The 25,146-nt window shown below is 43.0% G+C and overlaps 1 protein-coding gene across 3 annotated transcripts in view; it reads right to left on the bottom strand.

Moving 5' to 3' along the window:
• The window catches only part of RTTN (rotatin), a 93,016-nt gene that overhangs the window by 16,840 nt on the left and 51,030 nt on the right, over positions 1-25,146 (bottom strand). For 2 of the 3 annotated variants that reach the window (XM_037508415.2, XM_054693994.1), the window contains exons 33-39: positions 20,201-20,390; positions 18,651-18,742; positions 12,932-13,025; positions 8,667-8,862; positions 7,071-7,161; positions 3,688-3,841; positions 599-736 (exon numbers count right to left, since the gene is read on the bottom strand). In XM_037508415.2, the coding sequence (XP_037364312.1) occupies positions 599-736; positions 3,688-3,841; positions 7,071-7,161; positions 8,667-8,862; positions 12,932-13,025; positions 18,651-18,742; positions 20,201-20,390 (955 nt within the window). The remainder of the gene's footprint in view (positions 1-598; positions 737-3,687; positions 3,842-7,070; positions 7,162-8,666; positions 8,863-12,931; positions 13,026-18,650; positions 18,743-20,200; positions 20,391-25,146) is intronic. The other variant, XM_037508416.2, reaches the window with a different exon arrangement.

Here is a 25,146-nt window from a genome sequence, read left to right as displayed (position 1 = left end):
TATTTTTATAAAAAAGGCTTCTTGCTATGCTAAATTTAATCAACTGATCATTTGCGTCTTCTGCTATGCAACTACTATAAGGGAATGTCTTATAAGAATAGTTCGCTGCTGTATACTCTGTATACTTCCTGTGCTGTGAGAAAATCCTGTGCCCTGAGATAAGACCCAGCTTGTACTTTAACAGTCCCTGTCGCGGTTGGGCAGGGCTTTCCACGTGCAGACTGACCCAGTGACGGTGCCCGTGTCAGGAAAGAGGCTGGTTTTACACCAACACAAGAAAATCTAGCCCATTCTTTTATAAACCTGTATTATAAATATATATCCTCATAACACCACAGGTTTTTCTTGTCTGGTTTTTATAGTGTCTTGAAATGTATTTCAATTTTTCAAAAATGCACTTTTTATGCTCCTGAAAAGCACTGCAAATTTCTCAAAGCAAGCTATCTCTCGTATGTCATGCCAAAATTACTTATTATTTGAGTATATAATACACACACACACACACACATAATATATATATATATAACTGCAAATGACTCTCTTAATTTTTATTAGCCGAAAGCCCAAAGAAGCAGGTCCAATGTGCATCTCTTCTTACCAATCACAGCGGTCCAGTGCTTGGCCAGCCCCATCGTGATAGAGGGGAGGGAGGTAATCCCGGCCTTCCTCAGGAGTGTGGCCAGAAAGTTAAATAAATGTGTCCACGTGTGATGAAAAGCCGATATTAACTCTACATCTGTAAAATTAATCAAAACATTTCAAGTTATTAACATAAAGAAAAAAAGAAACTTTCATGATACAAAACTTGCCAGTCACTTCATTACACCCTTATTAAATGAAGACAAATGCAATTCAGCAAGATCCAAAAGGTCTTTCTCATTGCTTCTTAAAGATCTCTCTCTAGCCTCCTACACCCAAATACATACTCTCACATCCTCTCTTACTAAGGTCTATCAACAACAGTCAGAAAGCGTGGCAAATCTATCCGTAAGTGATCACTTCTGAACTACAGAAAGGACACCTTGTAAAAATGTGTCATTGTGCTACTTTAATAAAAGTGAAATTTCTACAAAAAACAAGTCAACAAAGAGAAAACCCAATCAAAACCTGGGCGGAAGAGCTAAATGGGCATTTCTCCAGAGAGGACTCGGAAATGGCAAACAGGCCCGTGAGAAAACCGCTGAGCATCAGGGAAATGCAAATCAAAGCCACGGTGTGACACCACCTCACAGCGGTGAGAACACCCGTGTCAGGAAGACCAGAAACAGCAAGTGCCGGCGAGACCATGGAGGAGAAGGAGCCCCATACCCTATGGGAAGGCAGATTGGCCCGGTCCCTACAGAAAACAAGATGGAGGTTTCTCAAAATATTAAAAATGGATCTACCTGACAGATCAAGCAATCCCACTCCTAGGCAGCCACCCAAAGAATACAAACACTAGTTTGAAGGGAAATGTGCGCTCCCGTGCTCACTGCAGCACTGTTCACAACAGCCAAGCTACAGAAACAAGCCAAGTGCCCATGGGCAGGCGGGTGGATTAGGAAGAGATGATATATATACACACACAAGGGGTGGATTAGGAAGATATGACATATACACACACAAGGGGTGGGTTAGGAATATATAATATATATACACACAACGGGGGATTAGGAAGATATGATATCTACACACACAAGGCGGGATTAGGAAGATACGAGATATAGATACACAATGGAGCATGACTCTGCTGTTAAAAAAAAAATGAAATCTTGCTATCTGCGAAAACATGGGTGCACTAGGCTAAGTGAAATAAGCCTGAAGGAAAGACAAATGCCACATGACTCCACACATACACGGAATATTAAGGAACAAAACACTCCCTGGAAATTTAACTACAGGCTGAGGCTTCCGGAACGGGCGGGCGGGATGGGAGAAGAGGGAGGGCGGCCTGTGCAGGAGGATCATGGCACCGTGGCGGGTGGGTGTGTTGTGGTGACACCTCTGGGGGGGGGCTGAACCTGTACCTCTGAATCCTATACAGTTTTGTAAACCAACATAACCTCAATAAATAATAATAGAGATTTTGAAAAAAAGGCAAGTTTCTCCTGTTTTCTTGACCCTCTCGAGCAGCTTTGTGCTGTCATGTATCTGTACTTCACATACGAAAAGAAGTACAAAACTTGCTGATTTTATTCTGTACAGATTTAATGTGGCTACATAAAGCACTTCAGTTGAGGTTAAAAAGGTACTCACATTTAACTCAACTTTTTAACTATACTTGCTGAACAACTTTTAATTTAGTTTACTTATCTAAATTAAGATCTATAAAATTATATATAAAATAAGCAAATCCTATAAATACATAGAAAACATTTTTTATATAATCATTCATAATTGTTATTTTCTCAGGAAAAAACGTAGTTTCTTAAAATATATTTTTAGTGAACTTTTAACTTTTGTTAGACTTGAGAAAATCACTCCTAACGGAACCAGCTGCCAGACACACATTCATGTCAGACACAATGGCATCCTTCACTTTTCAGCGCTTGACACAATTAATGACAGGCTAAACAACTTATGTAATTAAGTAATAAAATATATACAGCTCTTATTTAATTTTCAAAGTCCACGTCACACACAAGAGCAAGAGAACCATAAAAAACAAAGCCCACGAGGCAGCCAGTGGCAGCCCGGACAGGATGCCAGGCCCTGTGCCCGGTGCCTGTGGAGTGAAGCCCCAACTAAAGGCCTCAGGGGGCCGTTCCCTGCCACACGTCGGGCAGACTGTTCGCATTTCCTGTGCATTTTCTGTGAGTTGTCCAGGTTGCAAAGGCCAACAAATTAACCCAAAAAATTAAAAGCTCAGGAATAAGATTTTGTTGAATAGAGGTGAGCACTAGAGACCCACAAATCAATGTAAGGGCTAAGATTCGTTTTCCCCCCAGAATCAGGTTTTTGCCCTTTGGGGGACAGAATCAGCCTGGTGGACAGTGCACACTCTGACCTATTAACAAGCACAACTAGGTCATCACTGTGACGTGTAGAACTTCCAGAGAGAACTCACTGCTCCTCTAGGGCTGGCACCACATTATGTGGGTGAGGCCCCTGAGCTTGGGGCTCGCCAGCATCATAAAACCATTCTCTCACCAGGCCTGAAAGCACGCAAATCTATAAAACTCAAAGTACTAAATAACAATGAATTGAGAGGCAGAGAAGACCAAATTAGTACTTAGTTCATTATACACTATCTTTGACAATTGTATTTTAATTTTATAAACGCCTGTATTGGTTTAATTCTCTCTACTACTGAGCACTAATTCAAATTTCGTCACAGTATATTGTCCACTAATTTAGAATCTTAGGAAATTTGTGACATTATATGCTAGACTTGCTAAATACTATTATAGCGAGTGAGTTACTATAGACCATTTGGCTCCGCCATAAGCTCAGCGCCATTTCTGACGTCACATGAAGAACTGAGCTCTCATCTCACCACAGCCAGGGGAAGGTGGCCCTCAGCACTGCACTGGCCTCTGATGGTCTCCTGGGGCCACTTCCCAACTAGCAAATGCATTACACGGTTCACCCAAAGTACTGGCAAAGAAACCCCAAAACGGAACCTGGACATGAGTATCTGGCGCAGAATGCGGAATTCCCCCCACAACACTACTTACTTCCACCCTGAACTAAAACAATGAGGCTTACCCACAAGTCCGTTGGTGCATATGGTGAGGACACCAACGATGTTTGCGATGAGAGGTGTCAAAAGAGTGTCCTGAACCACGAGGTCGGGATCTACCAGTAAACAGGACTGCAGGAGCCTGGACAAAGAGGCCACGTACTCCAGGAGAAAGGACGCCTGAGGAAAAGGGAGGTAACAGGTAACGTGAAACAGCACGGGCCGCACCAAAGCCCACCTCAGTGATGAGGTAACGCACTTGTCTGTGAGTTACTCTAAGTCACTTCTTTGTAACATAAATTAATAAAAAACTAATAAAATATTAATTGTAACTTTTAAAGACCTGAAATGAATGCACAGCCAAGAATTATTTTCTCATATTATAAGCATGGCAGAAATGGCCTCTTTACCACTGTCAACTATAAAAAGACATTCAAATAAAGCACACACTTTCAAAGCTAAATTTTGAGTTAAAATTAAAGAAAGTAAACCTTTATATTTTGTACATAGCTAAATTGTGGACTCAATATTCTGGAAGATGCAGAGGGGGCATTCTAAAGCCATAAAGCCTCCAATTTCCTAAAGAAAGAAAGAAAGATTACAAAATCCTCTTCAAAGTGTACAACCAGGGCTTGGGGAAAGGCAGTCTAAGAGCCTAATTATTGCTGCAAATAAAAAGCAAATGTGTTCTGCTTTTGTCCTCAGCTATCCTTCAGTATAAAAATTCTATTCTTAATTATAAAAGGAAAAATAAATCTTTCCCAGTATTACCAATAAAACCATCTCTGGAATGTTGCTTAATAATACTATCGTATTAATGGCAAATGCACTTCAAAAAAAATAATTCTCTGGTATGTAGCAACTGAAGAATAACCTGTGACGTCTCATAACCATCATTCCCAGGCAAAGAGACCGTCCTACTAATGATGTGCAGTCATCCTGAGACCTCCCCTTCAATCTGCACACACACACAAGTACACACACACACGCACACACATGCACACACATGCACGTGCACACACATGCACACACACACGCACACATACACGCAAATCCAAACACTTCTTTCCTCCACCTTATTCTGCTCTGACAGGGAAGGACTAGCTGCATCTGTGGAGCTGCACATGACCTCAGACTTTCCAGAGAGTTCTCCCGCCCCACGCTTCCTGAAGAAGAGGGCCTCCCTTTATTTAATCTGTACAAAAATCCAGGTAACTCTGCAGTAAAAAGCAAGCAGTTTGTGAAATTTAATTTCCTTATTGCTGTTGTCTTTTCTGATCCTTTCACATTCTACACCACTGAAGTCATAGCAAGTCTGACCTCAGGCCACCTGAAGTGTTAACAGAAATGGATAAAGCAGGGAAGGTGAGAGCTCAAAAGCAGCATCAGAGGGAAAACCTGAATCGCTAAGGGACCTTTCGTAAATTACCATACTTAAGATTTAATAAAATGTTAATATAGTAGCTCATAAAGTCACTCTCTTCTTACATAGGAAACTCTTTCTTCAACAGGACAGACCGGGGAGCAAGCCTGTACCGGCCCTCGGGCACACGACTCCCACCACGGGCTCAGCCCGGCCTCCCCGCGCCTCCTCCCGCCAGAGGCCTTCTCTGGCCCTCTCTGCCCTGCTGACAGCCTCCACCCGGCCTCAAGCCCTTTGCACCATCTGGTAACTTATTTTACATCTCAGGCGGCTCCTCTGTCTCCTGCCACTGGGACACAGACCCCAGCTGTACGGGGCTGCTGCTTTGCTCCTGGATCTACCCCAGACCTGGAGCGGAAACTGGCAGGGAAGACGCTGCAGGATTCTTCTGGAATGGATGAATGATTTGGCATGAGGACAGACAGCCAGAGGCCCCCGGTCTGCGAGGCAGGGGAGTGTGAGGGGGATCCGCTGCCAGGTGAGGCCCTTGGCTCTTCAGGCTCCAGGCACCTTCCTTACGGTATCTCAGGTTGTGAGGTTTCCATAAATTAATTAAAGTGCCCCCTAAATGAATGTTACCATTATTAATCACTCACTCCACATGAAAGGAATGGGCACCCCAAGGGGCAGGTGCCGTGCTGGGCGCTCGGGCCACGAAGGCACATGAACAGCAGAGCCCTCCTCGACCCCCCTCCCCAGGGCCCAATCTCAGACACCAGGTCTCAGGGCCCAGGGACACCCCACAGGACCAGCTTCTCACTGCAGGTCACGTGTCACTGTCTGGAAGGCCCTGCCCCACACTCTGGCATCACCACCTATCTTTAGTTTTTCTGCTTTTTCTTCTTAGGTGTCCCTCTAAGAGCTCCTCAGACCTGTGGATTTGCTCGACATTTGGCTCCCAAGGGCCTCTGCTCTATTTCCCTAGGGATGATGCCGGCACAACGAAACCGTCAGGTTGGACGAACAGATAAACGGAGGCGACGGTCACTGTGCTGCAGGATGGGGCAGCTCAGTCTCCCAGCTGGCCCAGGCTGTCCTGCTCGGGAGCCCAGGGAAGGCACCACAAGGCAGGGGCGGCCGGTCTAGTCCACCCCAAGTAAGCCTGCAGTGCAAGTGTCACCCCAAGTAAGCCCGTAACCCGGCTTAAAATCTGGTTTTGAGAAAACATTTCCGTGGCCAACGGCTACACAGAGAAGTGTTAGCATACTCGATACACAGACTCTTGCTATAGACAAAAGCGTGAAAATAATAAACATCTGTGAAGGATCAAAAGTAATATATGAGATTGGGTTTTAAAAATATACATCACTGGGCCTCCCAGGTGGCGCAGTGGGTGAGCGCTGGGTTGCGAAGCTGCCCGCAGCCTCTGCAGCGCCGGTTCGATCCCCGGCTGCTCCCCGGCCACAGGAGGAGGGTCCCGCATGGCGTGCAGACCTCTCCTGCCGCCCGCTGCTCCCCTCAGCAGTGTACTTCGGTCCTTCTGCCTGCTCTGCTCCCCGCTCTGGCTCTGGTGAATTCTCTCACCCTCCCGCGCTTCTGACTGTGCCCAGTGCTTGTATAAATAAATAAATAAATCTTTAAAAAAAAAAAAAAGAATTAAAAAAATATATATACATCACCTTGTCATAAGCATTTTAGCAGTATTTAGGTGAAAATGACAGGCAGAGGCCAAAGTCACGGAAGTCCTGGCGGTGGGCAACACCACACGCCCTTTCCTGAACGTGGCGCAACAAGATACCCAGACTGAACCTTTGCAACTGGCTAATGATGGAATCGGGGGAAGAATCTAGGACTGCAAATCCCACTGCTCTTTGCAAAGATCCCCCAGATGAAAATGTGAAGCGACCGACTTCAAACGCCCTCACCCTCCCAAGCTCGCCCTGAGAGACTCCCAGGCTTGGCACCTGCCCCGGGCCTGGCACCTGCTCCGCATGGAGCACAAGACGCAGACATACATGGACATGAGACAGGAGGCAACGGGCGCACCTGGGCCTGTGCGTGCTCCGCGGGCGGCGACGAAGGCGGCGGGGCCCTGAGCTCCTGGACGCAGGTCTCTACGAGGGCGGCGTCTGCAAGACTGTGAGAAACAGAACAAGACCTTTAGACGCTCAGACGCGTGCATGAAAGATGAATACATCAGAATTTGAGGCTGAAGGTAACCCTGACTGGAACTCAAGAGAAGTGATTTTTATAAGTAAAGAGATGTTTGTAAGACTGAGTCCTACAGTCTTTGCAAACACAGGGGAAGATCTTACCAATAAACGTGGGAAGCAAAGAACTCTGGAGAAAAAGTATCTAATGAGACCTTCTCAAAGGCAGAATAAAATATAATGAAACCCTCTTAGCAGGAAAGCAATCAAGGAGAGGGCCTGGGTGACTGCATTCCTATTTAGAAGAGGGGAAAAAATGCTGGGAAGTATGCTCCCAGTTAGAAAGTAAAAGACAATCTAATGCAAAACAAAACAGGGGGAAATAAAAACCAGGCACGGAAATATGAGCTGGGCCGCAGGAGTGCCCCACCCTGAGCCTGGGGCCCCAGGGACCCGACTCTCCTTCTCAAGAGGCAAGCACTTTCCAGAAGCCCCCTTGGGGCAGTTGCTCCCGCCCCCCCACCAGCAGTCCCCTCTCCAGCTCCAGGGAGCAGGTAGCCGGGGGAAGGCGGCACACAGACGCCACTTGCCAATAACGGCACAGGGGCGGCGCCGCGGCGGTACGCGAAACACGGACACCCTCTTTCTTCCTAGACGCTCACTAATACCCCAAGAGAAAGCAAGCACCGTGCTTTGCAAAGAGGAGGAAGACATCTCCCCGGAGGTCCAAAGGCACACACAAGGATGAGCCTGCGGTCACAGGAGCCGGCATGCTGGCTGCGGGGCTGGAGGCCGGGGGAGGAGAGACAAGCTCTAGACACCCCACGCTTAACCCTCGCACCAGCCTCGACACAGGGGTGCGGGTGACACTGCAGAGACGGAAGTTCCTCCCCCGGCGGCGACGCCACAGTGTGCGAACTATAATTAGAACCTAAGTTGACTCCACTCAAGGGCTAAGGTCTTGTGCGCTGTACTGGGCCACCCACAAGGAAATCAGAAAAAGTCATGTACTATTAGGTCAAAGAACCAAATCATGACTTCCCTGCATTCTGTAATACTTCCTAATAAGAAGTTTAGTCTTCCATCACTAAATAACCCCAAGGATTTTTAAAAAATGATTTTTCAACCCATGGCTGTTATTCTGCTACGAGTAATAATATGACATAACGATGCCAAATCCCCAGCGCCTTTACTGCTGAGCGTGACCAAGGGGAGCGGCTGCTCCTCAAGTGTGGGGGAGGACAAAGGAGGTTCATACCTCTGAATTTAGAAAAAGTCAGGATTTGGGGGGTGGGGTCTTTAACAGCGAACATAAAGCAATATGAGTGCATTAGTAGATCTCAGATAGAAACCTTCCAGACAATTCTGGCAAAAGCCCAACCCTCCAGTGCACTGAGCCCACAAAGAGCGGAGACACGCCAGTACACGGGAGCCCCCCACGACCTGACAGGCTGTGCAGACCGGCCCCGCCACCCACCTCCAGCTCCCCCACCTGCACAGCAGCTCCAGGAGGCCAGCGTGTCGAAAGGCACTTGCAGTGTCTCCTGGAGTCACGGCCAAGAGGCTGTCTAAGAGGCTGCAGATGGCGGACAGGAGCGTGGGGGTGACAAGCACGCACGGTTGGGGCAGAGGGACCGACAGGGAGGAGTCGTGCGGGAGCCGGGGTGACGCAGCCTCGTGCTGACCTGCTGTGGACAAGAAGCATGACAGTCGTCGCCGCTCTGTGTACCTGCGGCCAGGGACAATGTCTGTGCTCCTGACAATCAAAGCAAAGTTGTTTAAAACGCCAAAGAGGGATGATTGAGGAATTCGGCTGCTTCAGTTGTAAATGGTAGTTTTCTCTGTCGTTATAATTTCCATTTGCTCCTATGTCCATATAAAGATTAATTTCTGGGGCCTCTCCGGTGGCGCAGCGGTTGAGCGCCAGGTTGCGAAGCTGCCCGCAGCCCCTGCAGCACCGGTTCGATCCCCGGCTGCTCCCCGGCCACTGGAGGAGGGTCCCACATCGCACGCAGACCTCTCCTGCCGCCCGCTGCTCCCCTCAGCAGTGTACTTCGGTCCTTCTGCCTGCTCTGCTCACCGCTCTGACTCTGGTGAATTCTCTCACCCTCCCGCGCTTCTGACTGTACCCAGTGCTTGTATAAATAAATAAATCAGTCTTAAAAAAAAAGATTAATTTCTGTACATTCGCTTTAGACCATGCTATATTACTGCATTCCACTGTTCAGATTAGTTTCATCTTTAATTCTCTGAAGATTTCAAGTTCACCATCTTATGCAAACAGAGACAGTTTTACTTCTTTAATCCTGTACCTCTCACTGATGTCTCCCACTTATTACCTACAGTACATGTTGAACAGTCGCGGATGTGAGGGAGAACTTTCTAACGCTGCCCTACTGAGGAAGATGCTGACTTGAAGAAGGTAATACGTTCTATCTTGTTAAGAAAACACACTTCAATGTCTACACTTTTGTTTACTTCAAGAATGTTTTTCTTATTTTTTTTACTGATCTATATTCTTCATTTCCATTTTAATTTTATGCTGTAGTTTGTATATATAAAGAGTTTTAAATCTCTTCTATTCCTTGTAACAATGTTTTATTATATTAAGTGGCTTTTACTCTACTTCCTCCCCTCCCCCCCACAATACCAGCACCTTTTCAAATTCCTGAGGTCAAATTCTCATCATTTCTATCCTGAATATCTTTTCCTCATTTGTGGAATGAAGAAAATGAAATCAGCAACCACCATGGGTGTGATATAAAAGACACAGGAATAAAGGGCAGTGTCGGCTACCTCGTAATCACTGCTATTCCTCAGATTTCCTGATGAGGTGTGACATTATAGGAGGGACACTTTTTTCCAAATTTTATTCCATGTCTTATTCTAAAATTTGGGGGAAAAAAGAGACCAAAGCAATAAATGTGCTGCTTAACTTTACAAAACAAATTGGCAACATGAATGAAAACACATGTCAACTATATACTGAATTAGCTTTCCCTAGAGCAGACAGACATACATATTGTCAAGAGAGATTTGGTATTTTAAATCAAAGTTGGAAGAATTAAATTTAGGTAATTTCACAGAAATAGTTCAGATTTTTTTTTTTTAAGATTTATTTATTTATACAAGAACTGGGGTACAGGCCAGAGGCACCGGAGGGTAAGAGAATTCACCAGAGACAGAGGGGGAGCAGAACAGGCAGACAGATGACCAAAAACACTGCTGAGAGGAGCAGCAGGGAGACAGGAAAGGCCTGCTGTGTCATGTGGGTCAGCTCCCTGGCCAGGAATCGAACCCACACTGCAGAGGCTATGGACAGCTTCACAGCACGGCGCTCAACCGGTTGCGCCACCGGGGAGGCCTAGTTCAGATGGTTGTAAGGGAAAATTTAAAATAATCACAAAGTATGTATTATATGTCTGGCATTTTTAGGGAAAGCATACAGAAGAACAGCAATAAAATGTGTGAAGGAGATAGCATTTAAAGAATTTAAGGTCATTCAGTATATTAATAATTTTTTAAATTTTATCTGGAGATTATCACAGCTATTTATATTTGCAGTACTGAATATACTAACATTGACATTTTTATTTTTAATGGTTCCTTTCAACCCTGTATATCTAAGGTGGGCTTCTAGATAATGAGATGCCCTGATGTTTTCTAATAATACTCAAGAATCTTTATTTTTACAAAACTTAGAAGGTAAATTTAAAAATGAGAAGTTGCAGAAGAAAATTTTTCTCATCTAAAAGATGTCATCCTACTCCAAATCACTCTGGGGCATGATAATTCCCAGGCTAATCAGGAATTAACAGAACAAGCAGTAAAAGGGCTAATCAGCTTCTCTGGAAGATTGTGATAGATGTTCCAGCTGAGGGAACTAAAATCCCATTATCACACAAAAAATCATATCTTACCTTTTACTGTTTTAAAGAGATGGAATTCAGGAAGATATCTAACAACCACAAAAGAAAAACTGTCTGCCTTGAAGTTCATTGACAATGTATACATTTAAAGCTTCAAAGATTTGTTGGAGGCTTCAACGAAAAGGATTAAAAAGTTATGTCAAATACACACAGGAAAGTAATTTGTGTGAGCCAGTAACACCAAGCATGAATGCAGAGGCTAAGTGCAATCCTTGGAAACAACACGAATCCAAATCAACATTAATGCAAGCAAAATAACAAATGAAACGCACATACTCTCAATCAAGCTGTTTGAAAAAGAGCAATTTAACACACTTTCAGGGATAAATGTTCATGAAATTCATTATGAAATTTTATTCAAAGCTTTGTCCTGAGTTATTTCGACAATCTGGGCTTGCTCCTTTTGTTACGATGATCCAACGAGCATTTTCTACAATTAAACACTTTTATTTACTGTTAACATAAATTATGAAAAGTCAATGTGCCCCGCCCTCCTTCCCCAGAACCCCAGGGACCTCCAGCGCCTAGGAAGAAACTGCAGGAGGCCACAGTGCATAGGGCCTGCCCAGCAGCTTTCTCTGCGCCGGCCTTGGGGAGACAACCAGAACTAGATCCACTTCTGGCACCTGCTGGTACACGGTAGACAAAAGCACAGGACCCCCAGGCATACACGTGATCTAGCTATCTGATGGAATGCTAATGAGCTGTTCAGAAAAAAAGAGCTCTTGCCGTTCGCAGCTACGTGGATGGAAATGGAGAGGATGACACTAAGGGAAATAAGTCAGAAGGAGAAAAACAAATCCGTGGAATACAGACAAATAAAACCAACAGTTAAACAAAACCAAACCCATAGCCAACCCCTGACACCTGACTGCCAAATGGAGGAGGAAGGGAGAGCGGGAGGGTGGGGGGCGGAGGCAGTGGAGCCCGGGGAAGGATGACTGTGGCTTTGGTGGTCAGCAGGGTGTGAGAACGTACATTTGCCGAGGTTTAAGTCTATAGCCCCTAAAACAAATCCGGTGACATAAACCAGCTTTACCTCAATAAGTATAATTACAGAAAATAAATTAAATAAGTAAAACCAAAATAGAACATTGTTTAGCGAGCGATGGAACAACTACAATTCAGAGTAAAGTCTTATTAAACAAATATTTCTGAATTTTAGAAAGCATTTTCTCTGCTTCTACTTCTATGTTCAAATTACCTTCTTTTTAGGTTAGGAATTTAAAGCTACATACTTTCTAGAATAAACAAGAACTAAGTTGAATCCTTTAAAATATACAAAGTTTGAAGCATAATAGAGCTGGAAGCAAGTTCTAAATATAAAGAGTAAAGTTTATACATTGCCATTAATAAAAATAAATCCCAGGCTACTCATCCCACATTTCTAATAAAAATGCAATATATTCTGTGTGCTCTAAAATAGAAGCACAGCCTTTGAAAGTGACTTGTGACCAGATTCTCTTGACTTTCACTGTGGTAACTGTGTTTTGCCAAAAGAGGAAGAAACATTAAATTAACCAAATACCCATCAGTTCCCCAATTCAAACTCCAGGTATCTCAGCTAAAGTAGGAAGGACGCCGACAGCAACCACACTGCCCTCGTGATGGCCAACTGCCCGTTTTCAGTTGAGGATATTTTTTTTGTTAATTTCTGATATATTTATTATAATTTGTTCTGTCATGTTCTGCGACATTTCATTTCACTCTTAGACACTTTGTTCTGTGACTTGCTTAATTCTTATCTAGACATTTACTTTCAAAATATCTGTCTGGACCGACTTGTCACTTCGCTTTCTGAAAGCAGAATGTCTTCCTAAAAGCATACCTTGAGTCACAAAGTGGTCGTGTGCGGCTTCGGGCGGAAGCGTCGCCGAGGGCACAAGGGGCTGAAATCCCACGCTCCCTGACGAAGGTGTCACCTACAGACCAGCAGAGAGGGCGTTAATGCTACAGCCCGAGAGGAAGCAGCAGCAATAAACACACAGGGTGTCGTTAAACAAGAGCGTTTATCTAACAAAATTATACTAGTCGGTATAATTGGAAAACATTCCCTATCTTGAGAGTTATTACCGTTTTTTAAATTGCATTTTCTACTTCTTCTAAGACCTGCTAGAGTTTACGCAAGTCATAACTCAAAACAGCCAAGTTTTGATTTGAAGCCTATTTAGGACTTTAAGGTACCATTAAGTCCTAGTCTCTCTTATTGCCCAAGTGCTAACAGGTTAAAACTTACTTTTTTGACTCAAATGTATTCTCGTCATTTCACTGGCCTCATGCAACACCACAACCTAGACTCCTCCCTCCCTTTCACATCAGCCACATTATCCACATTCTGAGGTTTTCCATTTACATTCCCTTTATGATAAGAAAAATAAAACTGAGTTTTCCTTGAACTATATATACTTCTAGCCTTATCACCTTACTGGCATGATAGAAGGCACAGGATCCTGTTAATGTGGCCAGATTGATGCTACTGACAGTCACTGACCTAAAACAGACTCAATTTTGCTTATAAAATTAAATACCTAACGCAAGCTTTTCTTTATCAATAGACTGGATAACTAACATAGCTTTCAAAATCATGCTTTATTAGAAAGTAAGCAGTGGCAATTTTAGGAGATTCCCTTTGAAACAGAAGACAACAGCAAAGTCATTTACCATATCAAAGTACATTTTGAATTAAAGAAAAAAAAATGTCATTGAAGCAAAATGCACCAGTGTCCCACTATTTCCTTTGTATTCTGGCTTAGGGAAGCATAAGAGTTCACTGGATACTTTAAATTTTTTGAAAGTTAGTTTAGGACTTGGAGATTTTAATTGTCACAATGATTTTATTATACCCTCCATCCTCCTAAATCAAAAGCAGTATTGGTGCCTAAATAGATCACTTGGTTTTTTAAAAAATTAAGAAACTGGAGGAAGAAATGAGGATTTGGGACATGAAAAAGATAGTGTACAAACTTACTCAACATTCATAAAACAAGGCAAAATATCAGGAGGAAAAGTCTCGAAGGGACTCTGGGTGCTATGAGTTCGTTCTTGTAAATGAGGCCTTTGTCTATATGCCCGAGAGCAGAAATGCTTCTGCAAGCTTCCCCTGCGAACATTAGTTCTAGCCAGTTTCAATCAATTCAATTGTATATATTGTAAAGATTTGTGTTTCGAATAAATTGTGCACAATACAAAAAGGAAAAGACAGACACAAAGCTGAGGAAAACAGCACTGCAGGAACAGCCTGTCAGCCTCCAGAAGCTCCTGACAGTCAGGGGCCTGTGACTCCTGCATTCAGTTCAACACGTTTCCAGAGCTTGTCCGATGCCACCCTCTGTTAGCGTCTAGGGCACTCTCTTCATTTCTGAAAGGGCCACCACCCCAAAACAACGGGGACTGGCACGGCCACCCCCTGCCGTGGGGACATGGCAGCCACCCGCGAGCCGGGGGCTCCTCAGCGGGCTGAGGGCCAGGAAGCCGACTCCACGCGCCAAAACGCATCGCATAAAAACCCTCTTATTACCGAAATTAAGAAAATGTGTTTTTGTGTAAATGTAAGACCCAAACAATACTTTACACGTTTCCATTAGAGTTTCCTGCTTAATAAAAAGCGCTGAAATCTAGTTGAAAATTTTTGTCAGTTTTTTGAATGTTTGCACTTGGTAGTAATCACGGGTAGAGTATCCTAGTTTGGAAAATTTCAAAGCCATGAAAGTGAGTTTAAAATACAGGGAAAAAAATTAAGTATTATTTACCCTTTCTAGTGATTTTTAAATATTTGTAAGACAGTACATGGTAGGCAGACAGAATATTTTTACTTTCACCTGCCACTGTACTCATCTAATGTCACTTATTAAAAATTATTATATTAGAAAAACTAATGTGTATTAATACCAATATCTTATATCTTAATTTTATTAACAGAATCGATATGCATTTTTTTTTACCAAAAACAAATAAGACTTGTCGCTCTTCATTGGACAACAGACAGCGCCTACGTTACCAACACTTAGAAGCTAAGTTCTCACGTGTGTGTTCCTTCTCACTAAGATACACAGATTCTCTGATGCTGGAGAATCCATGGGTAGTAGAAGTTTGCTTCAACAAAGAATATACTTCTCTCTCTCCACCATCATGCAAACTGTTGTCTCCCCAGGTTTTCTTGGGGTCAGCTTACTGGAGGTATGCACACCCCTCTTACTGATCCCTACGGCAAAGCTATTTTCCTTCTAAAAACTTTGCCTCTGAGAACCTTCCCTGCCTTAGCTGCCCTTGGTCTAGTCTTTATTTAGTAGCTTTCAACTAGCACCAAACAAACGTCAACACATACCTCTCTAGTGTTAATCGTAATGTTTCATGTCATCTTCATACATCTGCTGACGTATCTTCATACCATTATAGCTCTTACAGCTTCCTCCCCTTCAAATCCCAAAATGGACTCAGCTCTTCTGACTATCCCCTATCTGACTCCACTGCTAATCAAACTTCAGCCTTCATTCCCACACGCCAAACCACCTCATGCATCCTCCGAATATCTAGTGTTTTCAATACAAAACAATACAAAATTTGACATTCAATTATTTTCTAATTCTTCTTTATGTTCTCAACGAGACTTTCAACTCTTACAAATGGGTATTGAGCCCTAAGATGTACTTGATTATCTTTTCAGCTCTTTGCGAATGTCTGAGTATTTATGAGAGAGAAGGGATTCATCTTTTGAAGTCAATTTCAACTGTCATTTCTTACACAAAATCACTTCCCACCTCATCGGCCTCAACACAACCTCACTGCACCCTGACCCCCACCTACCACAGCCCTGACCGCATCCTGCCTGGCAGCGGAGGAATCTGATCTCATGGTCAGCAGCCTGGGGCCAGCGCCCAGCACACTCTGCCAGTTACCACACTGTGGCCACAAACAAGACCGTTTTCCACGCCTTGTCTTTAGCTGCTGCTTCTTGTAAAACCGTCACGGTAAGAGTGACTTTCAGTTTTTTTAAGAATATTGAGACTCACTAGTAAAATTTCTCTTTAAACATTTAAACAGACTTAAACAAAAGCAAAATCAGTTTTCCTTAAACTGGTGCTCTAAAAAACTGAAAAGAATCACATATTTCACAAAGGAAATTAAACACATTTCCTTCATTTGATAACGGATAAAACAGATAAAGACACAGACACAGTTCTGCTTAGAAGGGCAGAGAGACCAAACTTTGGTGATAAATCTGTCCTCGCACACTGGTAATGTGCCAATTTGAATACTTCTGAAAACGAGAAATTTGATTTCAGGAGGAAAAAACAACTAATGCCTGGCTCCCCCACTCCAGGGAAGGAGCCTGTGAGTTGGAGGGAAGCCATCTCTGAAGAGGCATTTATTTACAAGGGCAAAGCCCCCAAGATGACAATGACACTCCTCACGCTGTAATTTCAAAACATACAAGTCCCAGTTCTTACACAGCTTGCCAAACAACCGAACTAATATCCATTAGCCAGCACCATCAAAGTCCCCGATGCAGCATTAACAGCACAGAGAGGATAATGACCGAGCAACAGCCACTGGATGTTAGAACCCAAATCAAAGATGGCGCTTCCCATGTTGTCTTTCTAGACAACATGCAAAACAAAGAAGTCAATAAACAAATTGCATTTTTCCTCTCAATTCTAGGAGATACACAAAATAATGATGCAAATAACCAGATAAGCTTATTAAGTAAGATTTATAGCCACTCAAACCTCAATTTAGAATTTCAACATTTTCTTGTACTTGAGTAAGTATTAGTGGCTCTGGGTACGGCCAGCTTAGTTTTAAAGTGATAAAGAGTTTAATGAATGAACGCTCCAGGATTTTTCTCCTTTTGGGGCGAAGATAGAGGGTATTTCTGGCATGGCAAGGGAAACATGATAGTTGTCAATGGAGTCAACTGCTCCACTGAACCAAGTCACTAATTTGCTGAGTAAAAGTCACTAACACCCAAACTCTTCTACTTGGAATCCAAAAAATAAAACAAGAGTTTACTTTAAAATTTCTACTTTAAAGATAATGTTAACCTTTGAGAAACTACAAGAAATAAATCTTACATATGACTATATATAAGAATTACTTATAAAAAGAAACATATTTCATTGGTATATATTTCTAGAATTCTGTGTGACTTCCAAACACAAAAAAAAGTAAAGACTTTTACATTAATAAAGGTGCTTCCTAATCATGATTACAATAGATAACACATTTCCAAAGTCTACTTGGAAAATCTACTAGCCTACTCTGTAAGATCTGTATGTGGCTATAAAATAGGGAACTGCAAAAGTAAGATCTGCTTTTGCTTTTGTATTTGTCTTCTTGCAGAAGATGAATATAACTCGGTACCTACCAAACAGCTAAGATAACTCAGAGTTAATCAGAGCAATTACTGAGTTCCTGCTACGGGCAAAGAATGGAAGGAAGTACAGATTTAAAGGTCTACAGACCTCTTAGCAAACACAATAACCTAAAAAGAATCACCATTAAGCACATACTAGCGCTGCCCTTATGTGAACAAATGACCAAGTGATACAACTTCCTTTTTCATTAATCAAATCATTCTCTTGTTGAGACAAAGATGCATGCTTTCTCTTGGGGAGCATGACATCTAGTGGAACTGGGATAATTCTTCTACTTTTCCAAACAAAGTTTCAATTTAGCACTTAACACAAACCAGCCAGTCAAGAAAAAAACAAGACTAGACACTTAAAACCATAGCAAAATATATCATTCTCTTGAGAACTGTGAGAGATAAGTCTCATTAATGCCCATATAATTGTTTATTCTCATATTACCTCTGCCCCGGGAAGCAGGAGTGCCAACCCAGTAGTTTTTAATGACACACAATAGTTCTAAGAACATTTGACAAGTTAAGATGATGTTTTCCTGTTGACGATAAGTTAGTTTACCTATTTGGAAACAAGTGACCGCAGCATCAGTCACAGTGTTAGGGTGGGAGCAAAGTGGTGTTGGTAGGGTGCGGGGGGTGGATGGTCTATGGTAAAGGACCGTGGGTGCCTCGGTGTTGGGGTGGGGGGGGTGACACACTTGAGGAGGTATGAACCTATTCCCCTAAATGATCCACAGTATAGTAAACCAACGTTACCTCAATAAAAAAAAAGTGTCTCAAACTTCTCAGAATAAAGCAATTGATGAATGAAAGAAGGGACGCAAGCATACTCAAGACGAGCTTCTATTTGATGCAAATGTTTAGAAATGGGTTTAAAAATCTATCAGCACCACACTGGGATCATTTGAATGAGTCAACATTTTCCAAATGACCTTGCCCTTGAGAAAAATTTCAAGGTCATCAATCATTACTAATCATATAGAATCTGCTTTCTCCTACGACTGATAGATACTTTTAAACGTTTGTGCTACTGGTTCTATCAAAAAAGGTGGAAGATCAAGCTTAAATGCTAGGTATTAACATCATAATCTTCTATCTCTTATATCCATTCTTCTCTCTTCACTAGGCACATTGCAATTTTTTCAGATTTGAAATGAAGCATGCAAGCAATGTTTGGGGGTACCATTGTTTCCGAAGTAGAGAGAGAACTGGTATCCCGATCTTGAGTGGACATCCTGGATGGAGCTCTCCAGAACTTGAATGAGTCATCTAAACCTGCCACAACAGGAAAGTGGGCACGTGAGTAGCTTCCTGGGCAATGTACCAATAGGCAGGGAGAATGCTCACTATGGGACAGCAATCAAGAGCCAAGGGAGGAAGTCTGCCCAATTTGTATTGTTCTTAATTAAGGTATACATATGAAACACGAATTTGAAAATAAATGATATAAAAATACATAAACCAATTGACTTTGCTTTAGCTTAATCTAGCACAATTTTTATCCAGAGCAGCTCCCAAACTTCCATGTGCTTAAAAATCATGAAGAGCTTGTGAAACAGTCTCCTGGGTCCCAACACCTGGGGTTCTTCTCCCCTGCAGGGCCAGGGCCACCACCACACTCCTTACTAGCCCACAGCGACAACGCGGCCAGCTCAGAGGCCTTGAGTAGCGCTGATTCAGAGAAATCCACTGTCCTAGCAGATTGTTAAATGACTTCATCAGATCTCACTTTTCCCTTAATTCCACCAAGAAGTAAGGAGAAAAGTGAACTAGGAATTTACATTTAAGTCTTTCGTGTGAAGATTCAGAAGTGAAATTCATATCTGGCTCAGAAATCAGTAACGCATATGTGTAATGCATGCATGTGTACACATATATATACATGCATATACATATATGCATACATATAAATTTTATTTTTACAGGTCTATACATGCACATGGCGTGAAGGGGCAAAGACAATGCATGTCAACATCTGAGAATCCTTGGTGCTATTCTCGTACCTTTTCTATATGAAACTGGCAATTACTTTAAAAATGCTTTTTTAAAACTCAAATTTTTAAAAGTCAATTTTAAAACACATTTTTATTATTATTATTTGTTATGGTGAGTCATAATTTAGTACATGCTTAAATGTATTAAAATCTTATGAAATCCAAGAGAATCTAAAATGAGAAAAAAAAGATAGTTTGATAATATCTTATTATAATAGCAACACTTATAATACCATAATATACCACGAACAGCTTTTCAACACATTAACAGAACAAATCAGAAAATTTAGTAAGAAAAGAGCTCATTCTTGATTGTCTAGGAAGAACTTTCCAAAAAGTATATGACATTGAGGGGAAAAAACTCTATTAACTCCACTGAAGGGCAGGAAACAACTTATGAAACATTAATAAGATGTCAAAAATGGTTTCCATGAAGAATTTATAACCCAGAAAAACGCTTAGGCAATGTTTAGTGAAAGGAGGCAGCACAAAAATGTACATAAGATATAAACACAATTACGTAAAACAAACAAAAGCTTTACAAGAAAGAAGACTGGAGGCAAACAGACCCCACCTTAGAGAGAGGGTTTCGAGCAGGGAGCATGAGTGTTCCCCACCCCGCCCCACCCCACCCCCGTACTTATCATTTTCCAAATACTTTGTAACAAACACAATAGGTTTTAAAAGTTTAAAAATGCTACCTACTATAAAAATATAAATATAAACGTATTGTAGTTACCACTGATGTCACTGCCTTCTGAAGCCCCATCAAGAGCTGAAGAATTCCAGTGAAACACATACCGCCCCCGGTAGCAATGTTTAATCATCTGACTCAAATGATCATAGAAACGGCAGTGATACAGCAGAGCCTGAAGAGCGGGCTTCCCGGTGAGCGACAGGCCCGAGTCCTCGTCGTGGACACAGGGGCCCTGAAGGAAAAGGGAGGGGAACGACATTCAGCTCATGACATCATTTATGAAGAGGACCCACCCGCTGAGATCCCCTCTCAATGAAACACGTGGCTCCCGGGTGCCCGGGCTCCTCCGGCCTGCCTCCGCCTCCCCACAGTCAGGCAGCCCGGCCCAGGGCCAAGCATTTCAAAGCTCTCCAGGTCTCTGCAGGCAGCAGCTGGCTCTGGTCTCCCCTGAGGGGGCTCTTAGTTTAAAATGTCTCTATGAAATGGTACACACACTTGAGCCGCAAAACCAAAAAAAGTTATTTTTCAACCTACACAGGAAGAAATATGTATTAAAATATCTGAAATAACATGGTCCAATAATTACTGTGCTTATCAATATGCCAGCGACAATGAAAAGGTTCCTTAATATCCATGGCAGCATCTTGCTACATTACTTCTCATGGCGCTAACCCTGAGAAGGGAAAAGTACGCGCGCACAGGCACAAGAGTGCACACACACGCACACACCTGTCCACACAGCCAGGAGGCTGAGGAGTACCTGCCATTACACAATTTGAACCTCTTTGCACTTTTCCCCCAAGTAGTCTTCCCACTGCCACACACTTTTTCCCCTGGAACATCCAGTTGCAAAAGTCAAACACTCAGCTGTGGTTTTAAAGTTTGCAAATAATCCCATCATTAGTTTATAAGTACTTCCATTTTCCAGAAAGTGATGATCAATAAAGTTAAGACTTTAAAACAGCCCACAACAGAGAGAAAAACAAAAGTCGGAAAACAGAACTCTAAGGGCCCACAGGAAGACACGGCCAAGACACAGGCGATGTTCATCCGACCTGTGGGAACCGTGTCTGTGAGCCTTTGCGCTCCCCTCCCCTCACCTAGAGATGTGGAGGTTAAAGTTCACTATCCGGGAAGATACAGTGATTCACGAGTTAAAGGTGCAAGAACAATTTATGTTATTGACATAATATAAATGATAAACTTCCATTAACCCTCCTTTTTTAAGGCTATTACCTTTATAATTGAAACTCTTACTTCAATAGTAAATAGCTTTTATGGTTATAAATTGGTTATTGTGGTATTCTAATAAACCTACCCAACACTGAGCTTAATCTTCATAAACAGAGCAATTTACAAAGTTAATGAGGTACAACACTAGCTGATGAGCAGTCAGCACATGACGGTCACTGCTGTCCCCTGAAATCAGAGTCTAGACGGAGCAGGAGAGAGCAGACAGCTCCCGCTCCTCAGGCGTGGCTTATGGCCCGGGCAGTGGGCCCCTGCCATGCAAGAAATAACTGAATCGTTTCAGAATAAAGTAACTCATCCTGAACTACATCTGAACGTTCAGAGCTTCAAAACGTCTATGTCCCAAGCAACTTTTTACATTCTTAAGTGTATGAACAAGTCAAACACACAGGAGCAGCACAGCAGTTGCTTACCATCACAAACGAAAGCCCTCATTATAGTAATTCTAGGAAGTAATTAACAACCAAGATGAGAATTATAAATAATTCAACCAAGGATACTAGCTTCCCTCCAACTACCCAACAAAAGCCAAATAAATCAACAAAATAAAATTAAGCGAAAGAGCAACACTATTTTTCTAAATGCATTTCATAACAATGCCCAGAACAACTTTAAAATACTTTATTAGAAGCCCTGGAAGAGACCCATCGTAGCAGGCCTCCAAAATCAACCTAAAAAATGTGTTGCATTCCTGTATACAAATGATGAACTAGAAGAAAAAAAAAAATCAGGAAAACAACCCCATTTACAGTAGCATTTGAAAAGTAATAAATACCTAGGCATAAACTTAATAGACCTGCTCAATGAAAACCATAAGACATCGTCAAAAGAAAGAGAAGACACAAGGAAGTGGAAAGACATTCTATGCTCATGGATTGCAAGAATTAATATTGTAAAAATGTCCGTTTTGACCAAAGTGATAAACAGTCAATGCTACCACTATCGATGTTTCAGAGGAATTTTTCAAAGAAATTGAGCAAATGTTATTGAAATTTATATCGAAAAACAAAAGACCCTGAGAAGCTAAAGTAATTTTGACAAAAAGGAGAGAGATGGAGAAATCAAGCTCCCAGACTTCAAACTACAGTACAGGGCATCAAAATACCAGAACAGGGCCTCCTGGTGGCGCAAGGGGTTAAGCACCACACTAAGAGGCAGACCGCAGCCTCTACAACACGAGTTGGATCCCCGGCCGGCCAGAGAGATACCCACATGGAGCGGCAGACCTCTCCTGTCTCCCCGCTGCTCCCCACAGCAGTGTATTTCAGTCATTCTGCCTGTTCTGTTCTCCACTCTGTCTCGGTGAATCCTCTTATCCCCACATCTCTGGCCTGTACTCCAGTTCTTCTATGCATAAATAAATAAATCTTCAAAAAAAAAAAATATACCAGAACAGAAACAGACACACAGGCCAATGAAAGAGAACTGAGACCCCAAAATACACCCATACTTATATGGACAGTTAACTTTAGACCAAGGAGCCCAGAATATACAAGCAAGAAGGAAAGTCTCTTCAACAAATGGTGCTGGGGAAACTGACAGTCACGTGTAGAACACTGAGAGAGGAACACTCCCACCCCACACACAGAAACTAGGGGCAAGTGAGGTGATGGCTTATGGACATAAGACCATAAAATACATAAAAGCACAGGAAAACTCTCCATGACCCAGGCTTCAGGGGTGTCTTTGGGGACGTGACACAATAGCAAGGAAAACAAAAGCAATAATTAATGAATACAAAAAGACTAAGAAAATAAACATCAAGAAGTCGTGCAGGACATGCAGCTTGTCATCAGGTCACAGCGCTAGAGGACTGTGGGGCGAGATTAAGGGGAATGATCTCAACCTGATGTCCGCTCACCACCCAGATGGCCATCCAGGCCACTGAAATACATCTTCAAGTATGTAAGAGCGCAGGAAGGGGTCACACGCGCTGGCCGGAGGGTGACCACGAGGAAGGGGTCAAGCGAAGAGGAAGGATGACCAGAAGCTTACAAACCCTGAAACACAACTAGATTCATGATGCAAGGGGGAAGCAGCAATTCCAAGGGGAAAAAAACAACACCCACGTCAATGCTTTACATCACACACACGTACACGCCTGCACAGGTACCGGGAAGGCGTCTTGCCTCCAGCGGGCAGGGCCCGAGAGGCAGAGGGAAGGAAGCGGAACCCGGTACGGTCAGTGGCTCTGGAGTGAATTACTGATTTTCAATTTTTACAACCAGCTTACAGATGAACTGAGTCTGAGAAGAGAATTTAAATGTAATAATCAACCTTCGTAAAGCAAAATTAAAGACAAAACAGGCAGAGGAGGGCAGCAGAAGCCAGGAGGAGACATGAAGGACAGGAAGGCCAGGCACACTGCAGCCACAGCTCCCCCTTTCCAGCGGGGCCAGGACACACCCGCGTCAGTGACCAGGGGAGAGGCTCGGAGCAGAGACAGGACGACATCGGCAGGAGACTGTGTAAACGAACTAAGTCTGACACGTCAACACAGGAAAGGAACAGACATTGCGAACACAGTATGTTCGAGATACAAAGGACACGACCTGCAGAACTAGCATCACGATATAGGAGGCAAATGTGCCTCTGTGAAAGGAGGGGTAGTGAATTTCATTATTATCCTACTTAGCTTTTTAACCTTATATATTTATTACCTGAAGGAACAACTACTTATAAAATCCCAGTAACTCATTCAAAATATTTTGAACTTCGCAAGGAAGACCGCACGATCTGGAATATGGACATAGCCTCTAACCAGTATTTACTTTTTGCTTGATTTATTGGAACTGAGCATTAAGTCCAAATCCCCAGTCTCCAAATACCAGAGCTTCTCCTAGTGACAATGGCACGTCATCAATAGAACTTGACTTCAGCAACGCGGCCAAGCCCAGCATATGCGTGAAGGCTGGTCTGACTCAGCCTTTCCAGAGATGACTAATGGTGCCTGGGCCAGAACAATGAAGCCTCTCATGCGGCTCTAAGCTCCGCTCCATGGATCCATCGTAATTGATGGGGCTGTCTTCTGGCAAAGTGGGGAGAGAAGCCCGGCCTAATTGCTGTCACAGGATGTCTATATCTTTACCAGCCTTGCCCTCAGGTGAGCACTGGGGCTGCCATACCATCTGTGGCAGTGCCAGGGGGGCCCAGAAGGACAGAGAGCAAAGAAAGGGAACTTTCAAATCACCAGGTACCATTCAAATAAATTTGCAAACAGCAAATTGACTGTCGTTAAACATGCCAATAAATTTGAAAAGTTTCAAAGATGCAATAAGCTATAATATTAATTTAAAAACATATTTTTTTTTGCTCCGAATTGCACAGCTCTAATGTACCCACCATGGCTCAAGGGGAACTATAGGCAAGATGAAAACTACATTTAGGAGGAATAGACAATACTTTCAAGAAGAACCATCTTGATACTTTTGAAAATTTAAAAATTATAGTGCAATCAGAGATTGAGAAAATGAGCCTAATTCCATAAGAATCCTTAACTGCATGTGGGACGACACTGCCGCCCTGACCCGAGCACCCAGGGCTCCGTGAAATCAGCTCACATGGCTCGTGGCGAAACAGCTCAAGCGGGAAAGATGCCTGGATGATTATCACAACAAATATGAAAGCAGCATATACAATAAGTGAGCGTATGTTAGCGCATATTGTCTCCACGCAGAAGCACAAGCACACCAGAGTGGCAAAGACAAGGCCCTGGGGGTTGGGGGTGGGGTGCTGGG

The sequence above is a fragment of the Talpa occidentalis genome, unplaced genomic scaffold, assembly GCF_014898055.3.
Source record: "Talpa occidentalis isolate TD23 unplaced genomic scaffold, MPIMG_talOcc4v2.1 talOcc4.13, whole genome shotgun sequence".
NCBI lineage: Eukaryota > Metazoa > Chordata > Mammalia > Eulipotyphla > Talpidae > Talpa > Talpa occidentalis.
This window is presented reverse-complemented; position numbering and strand designations above follow the sequence as displayed.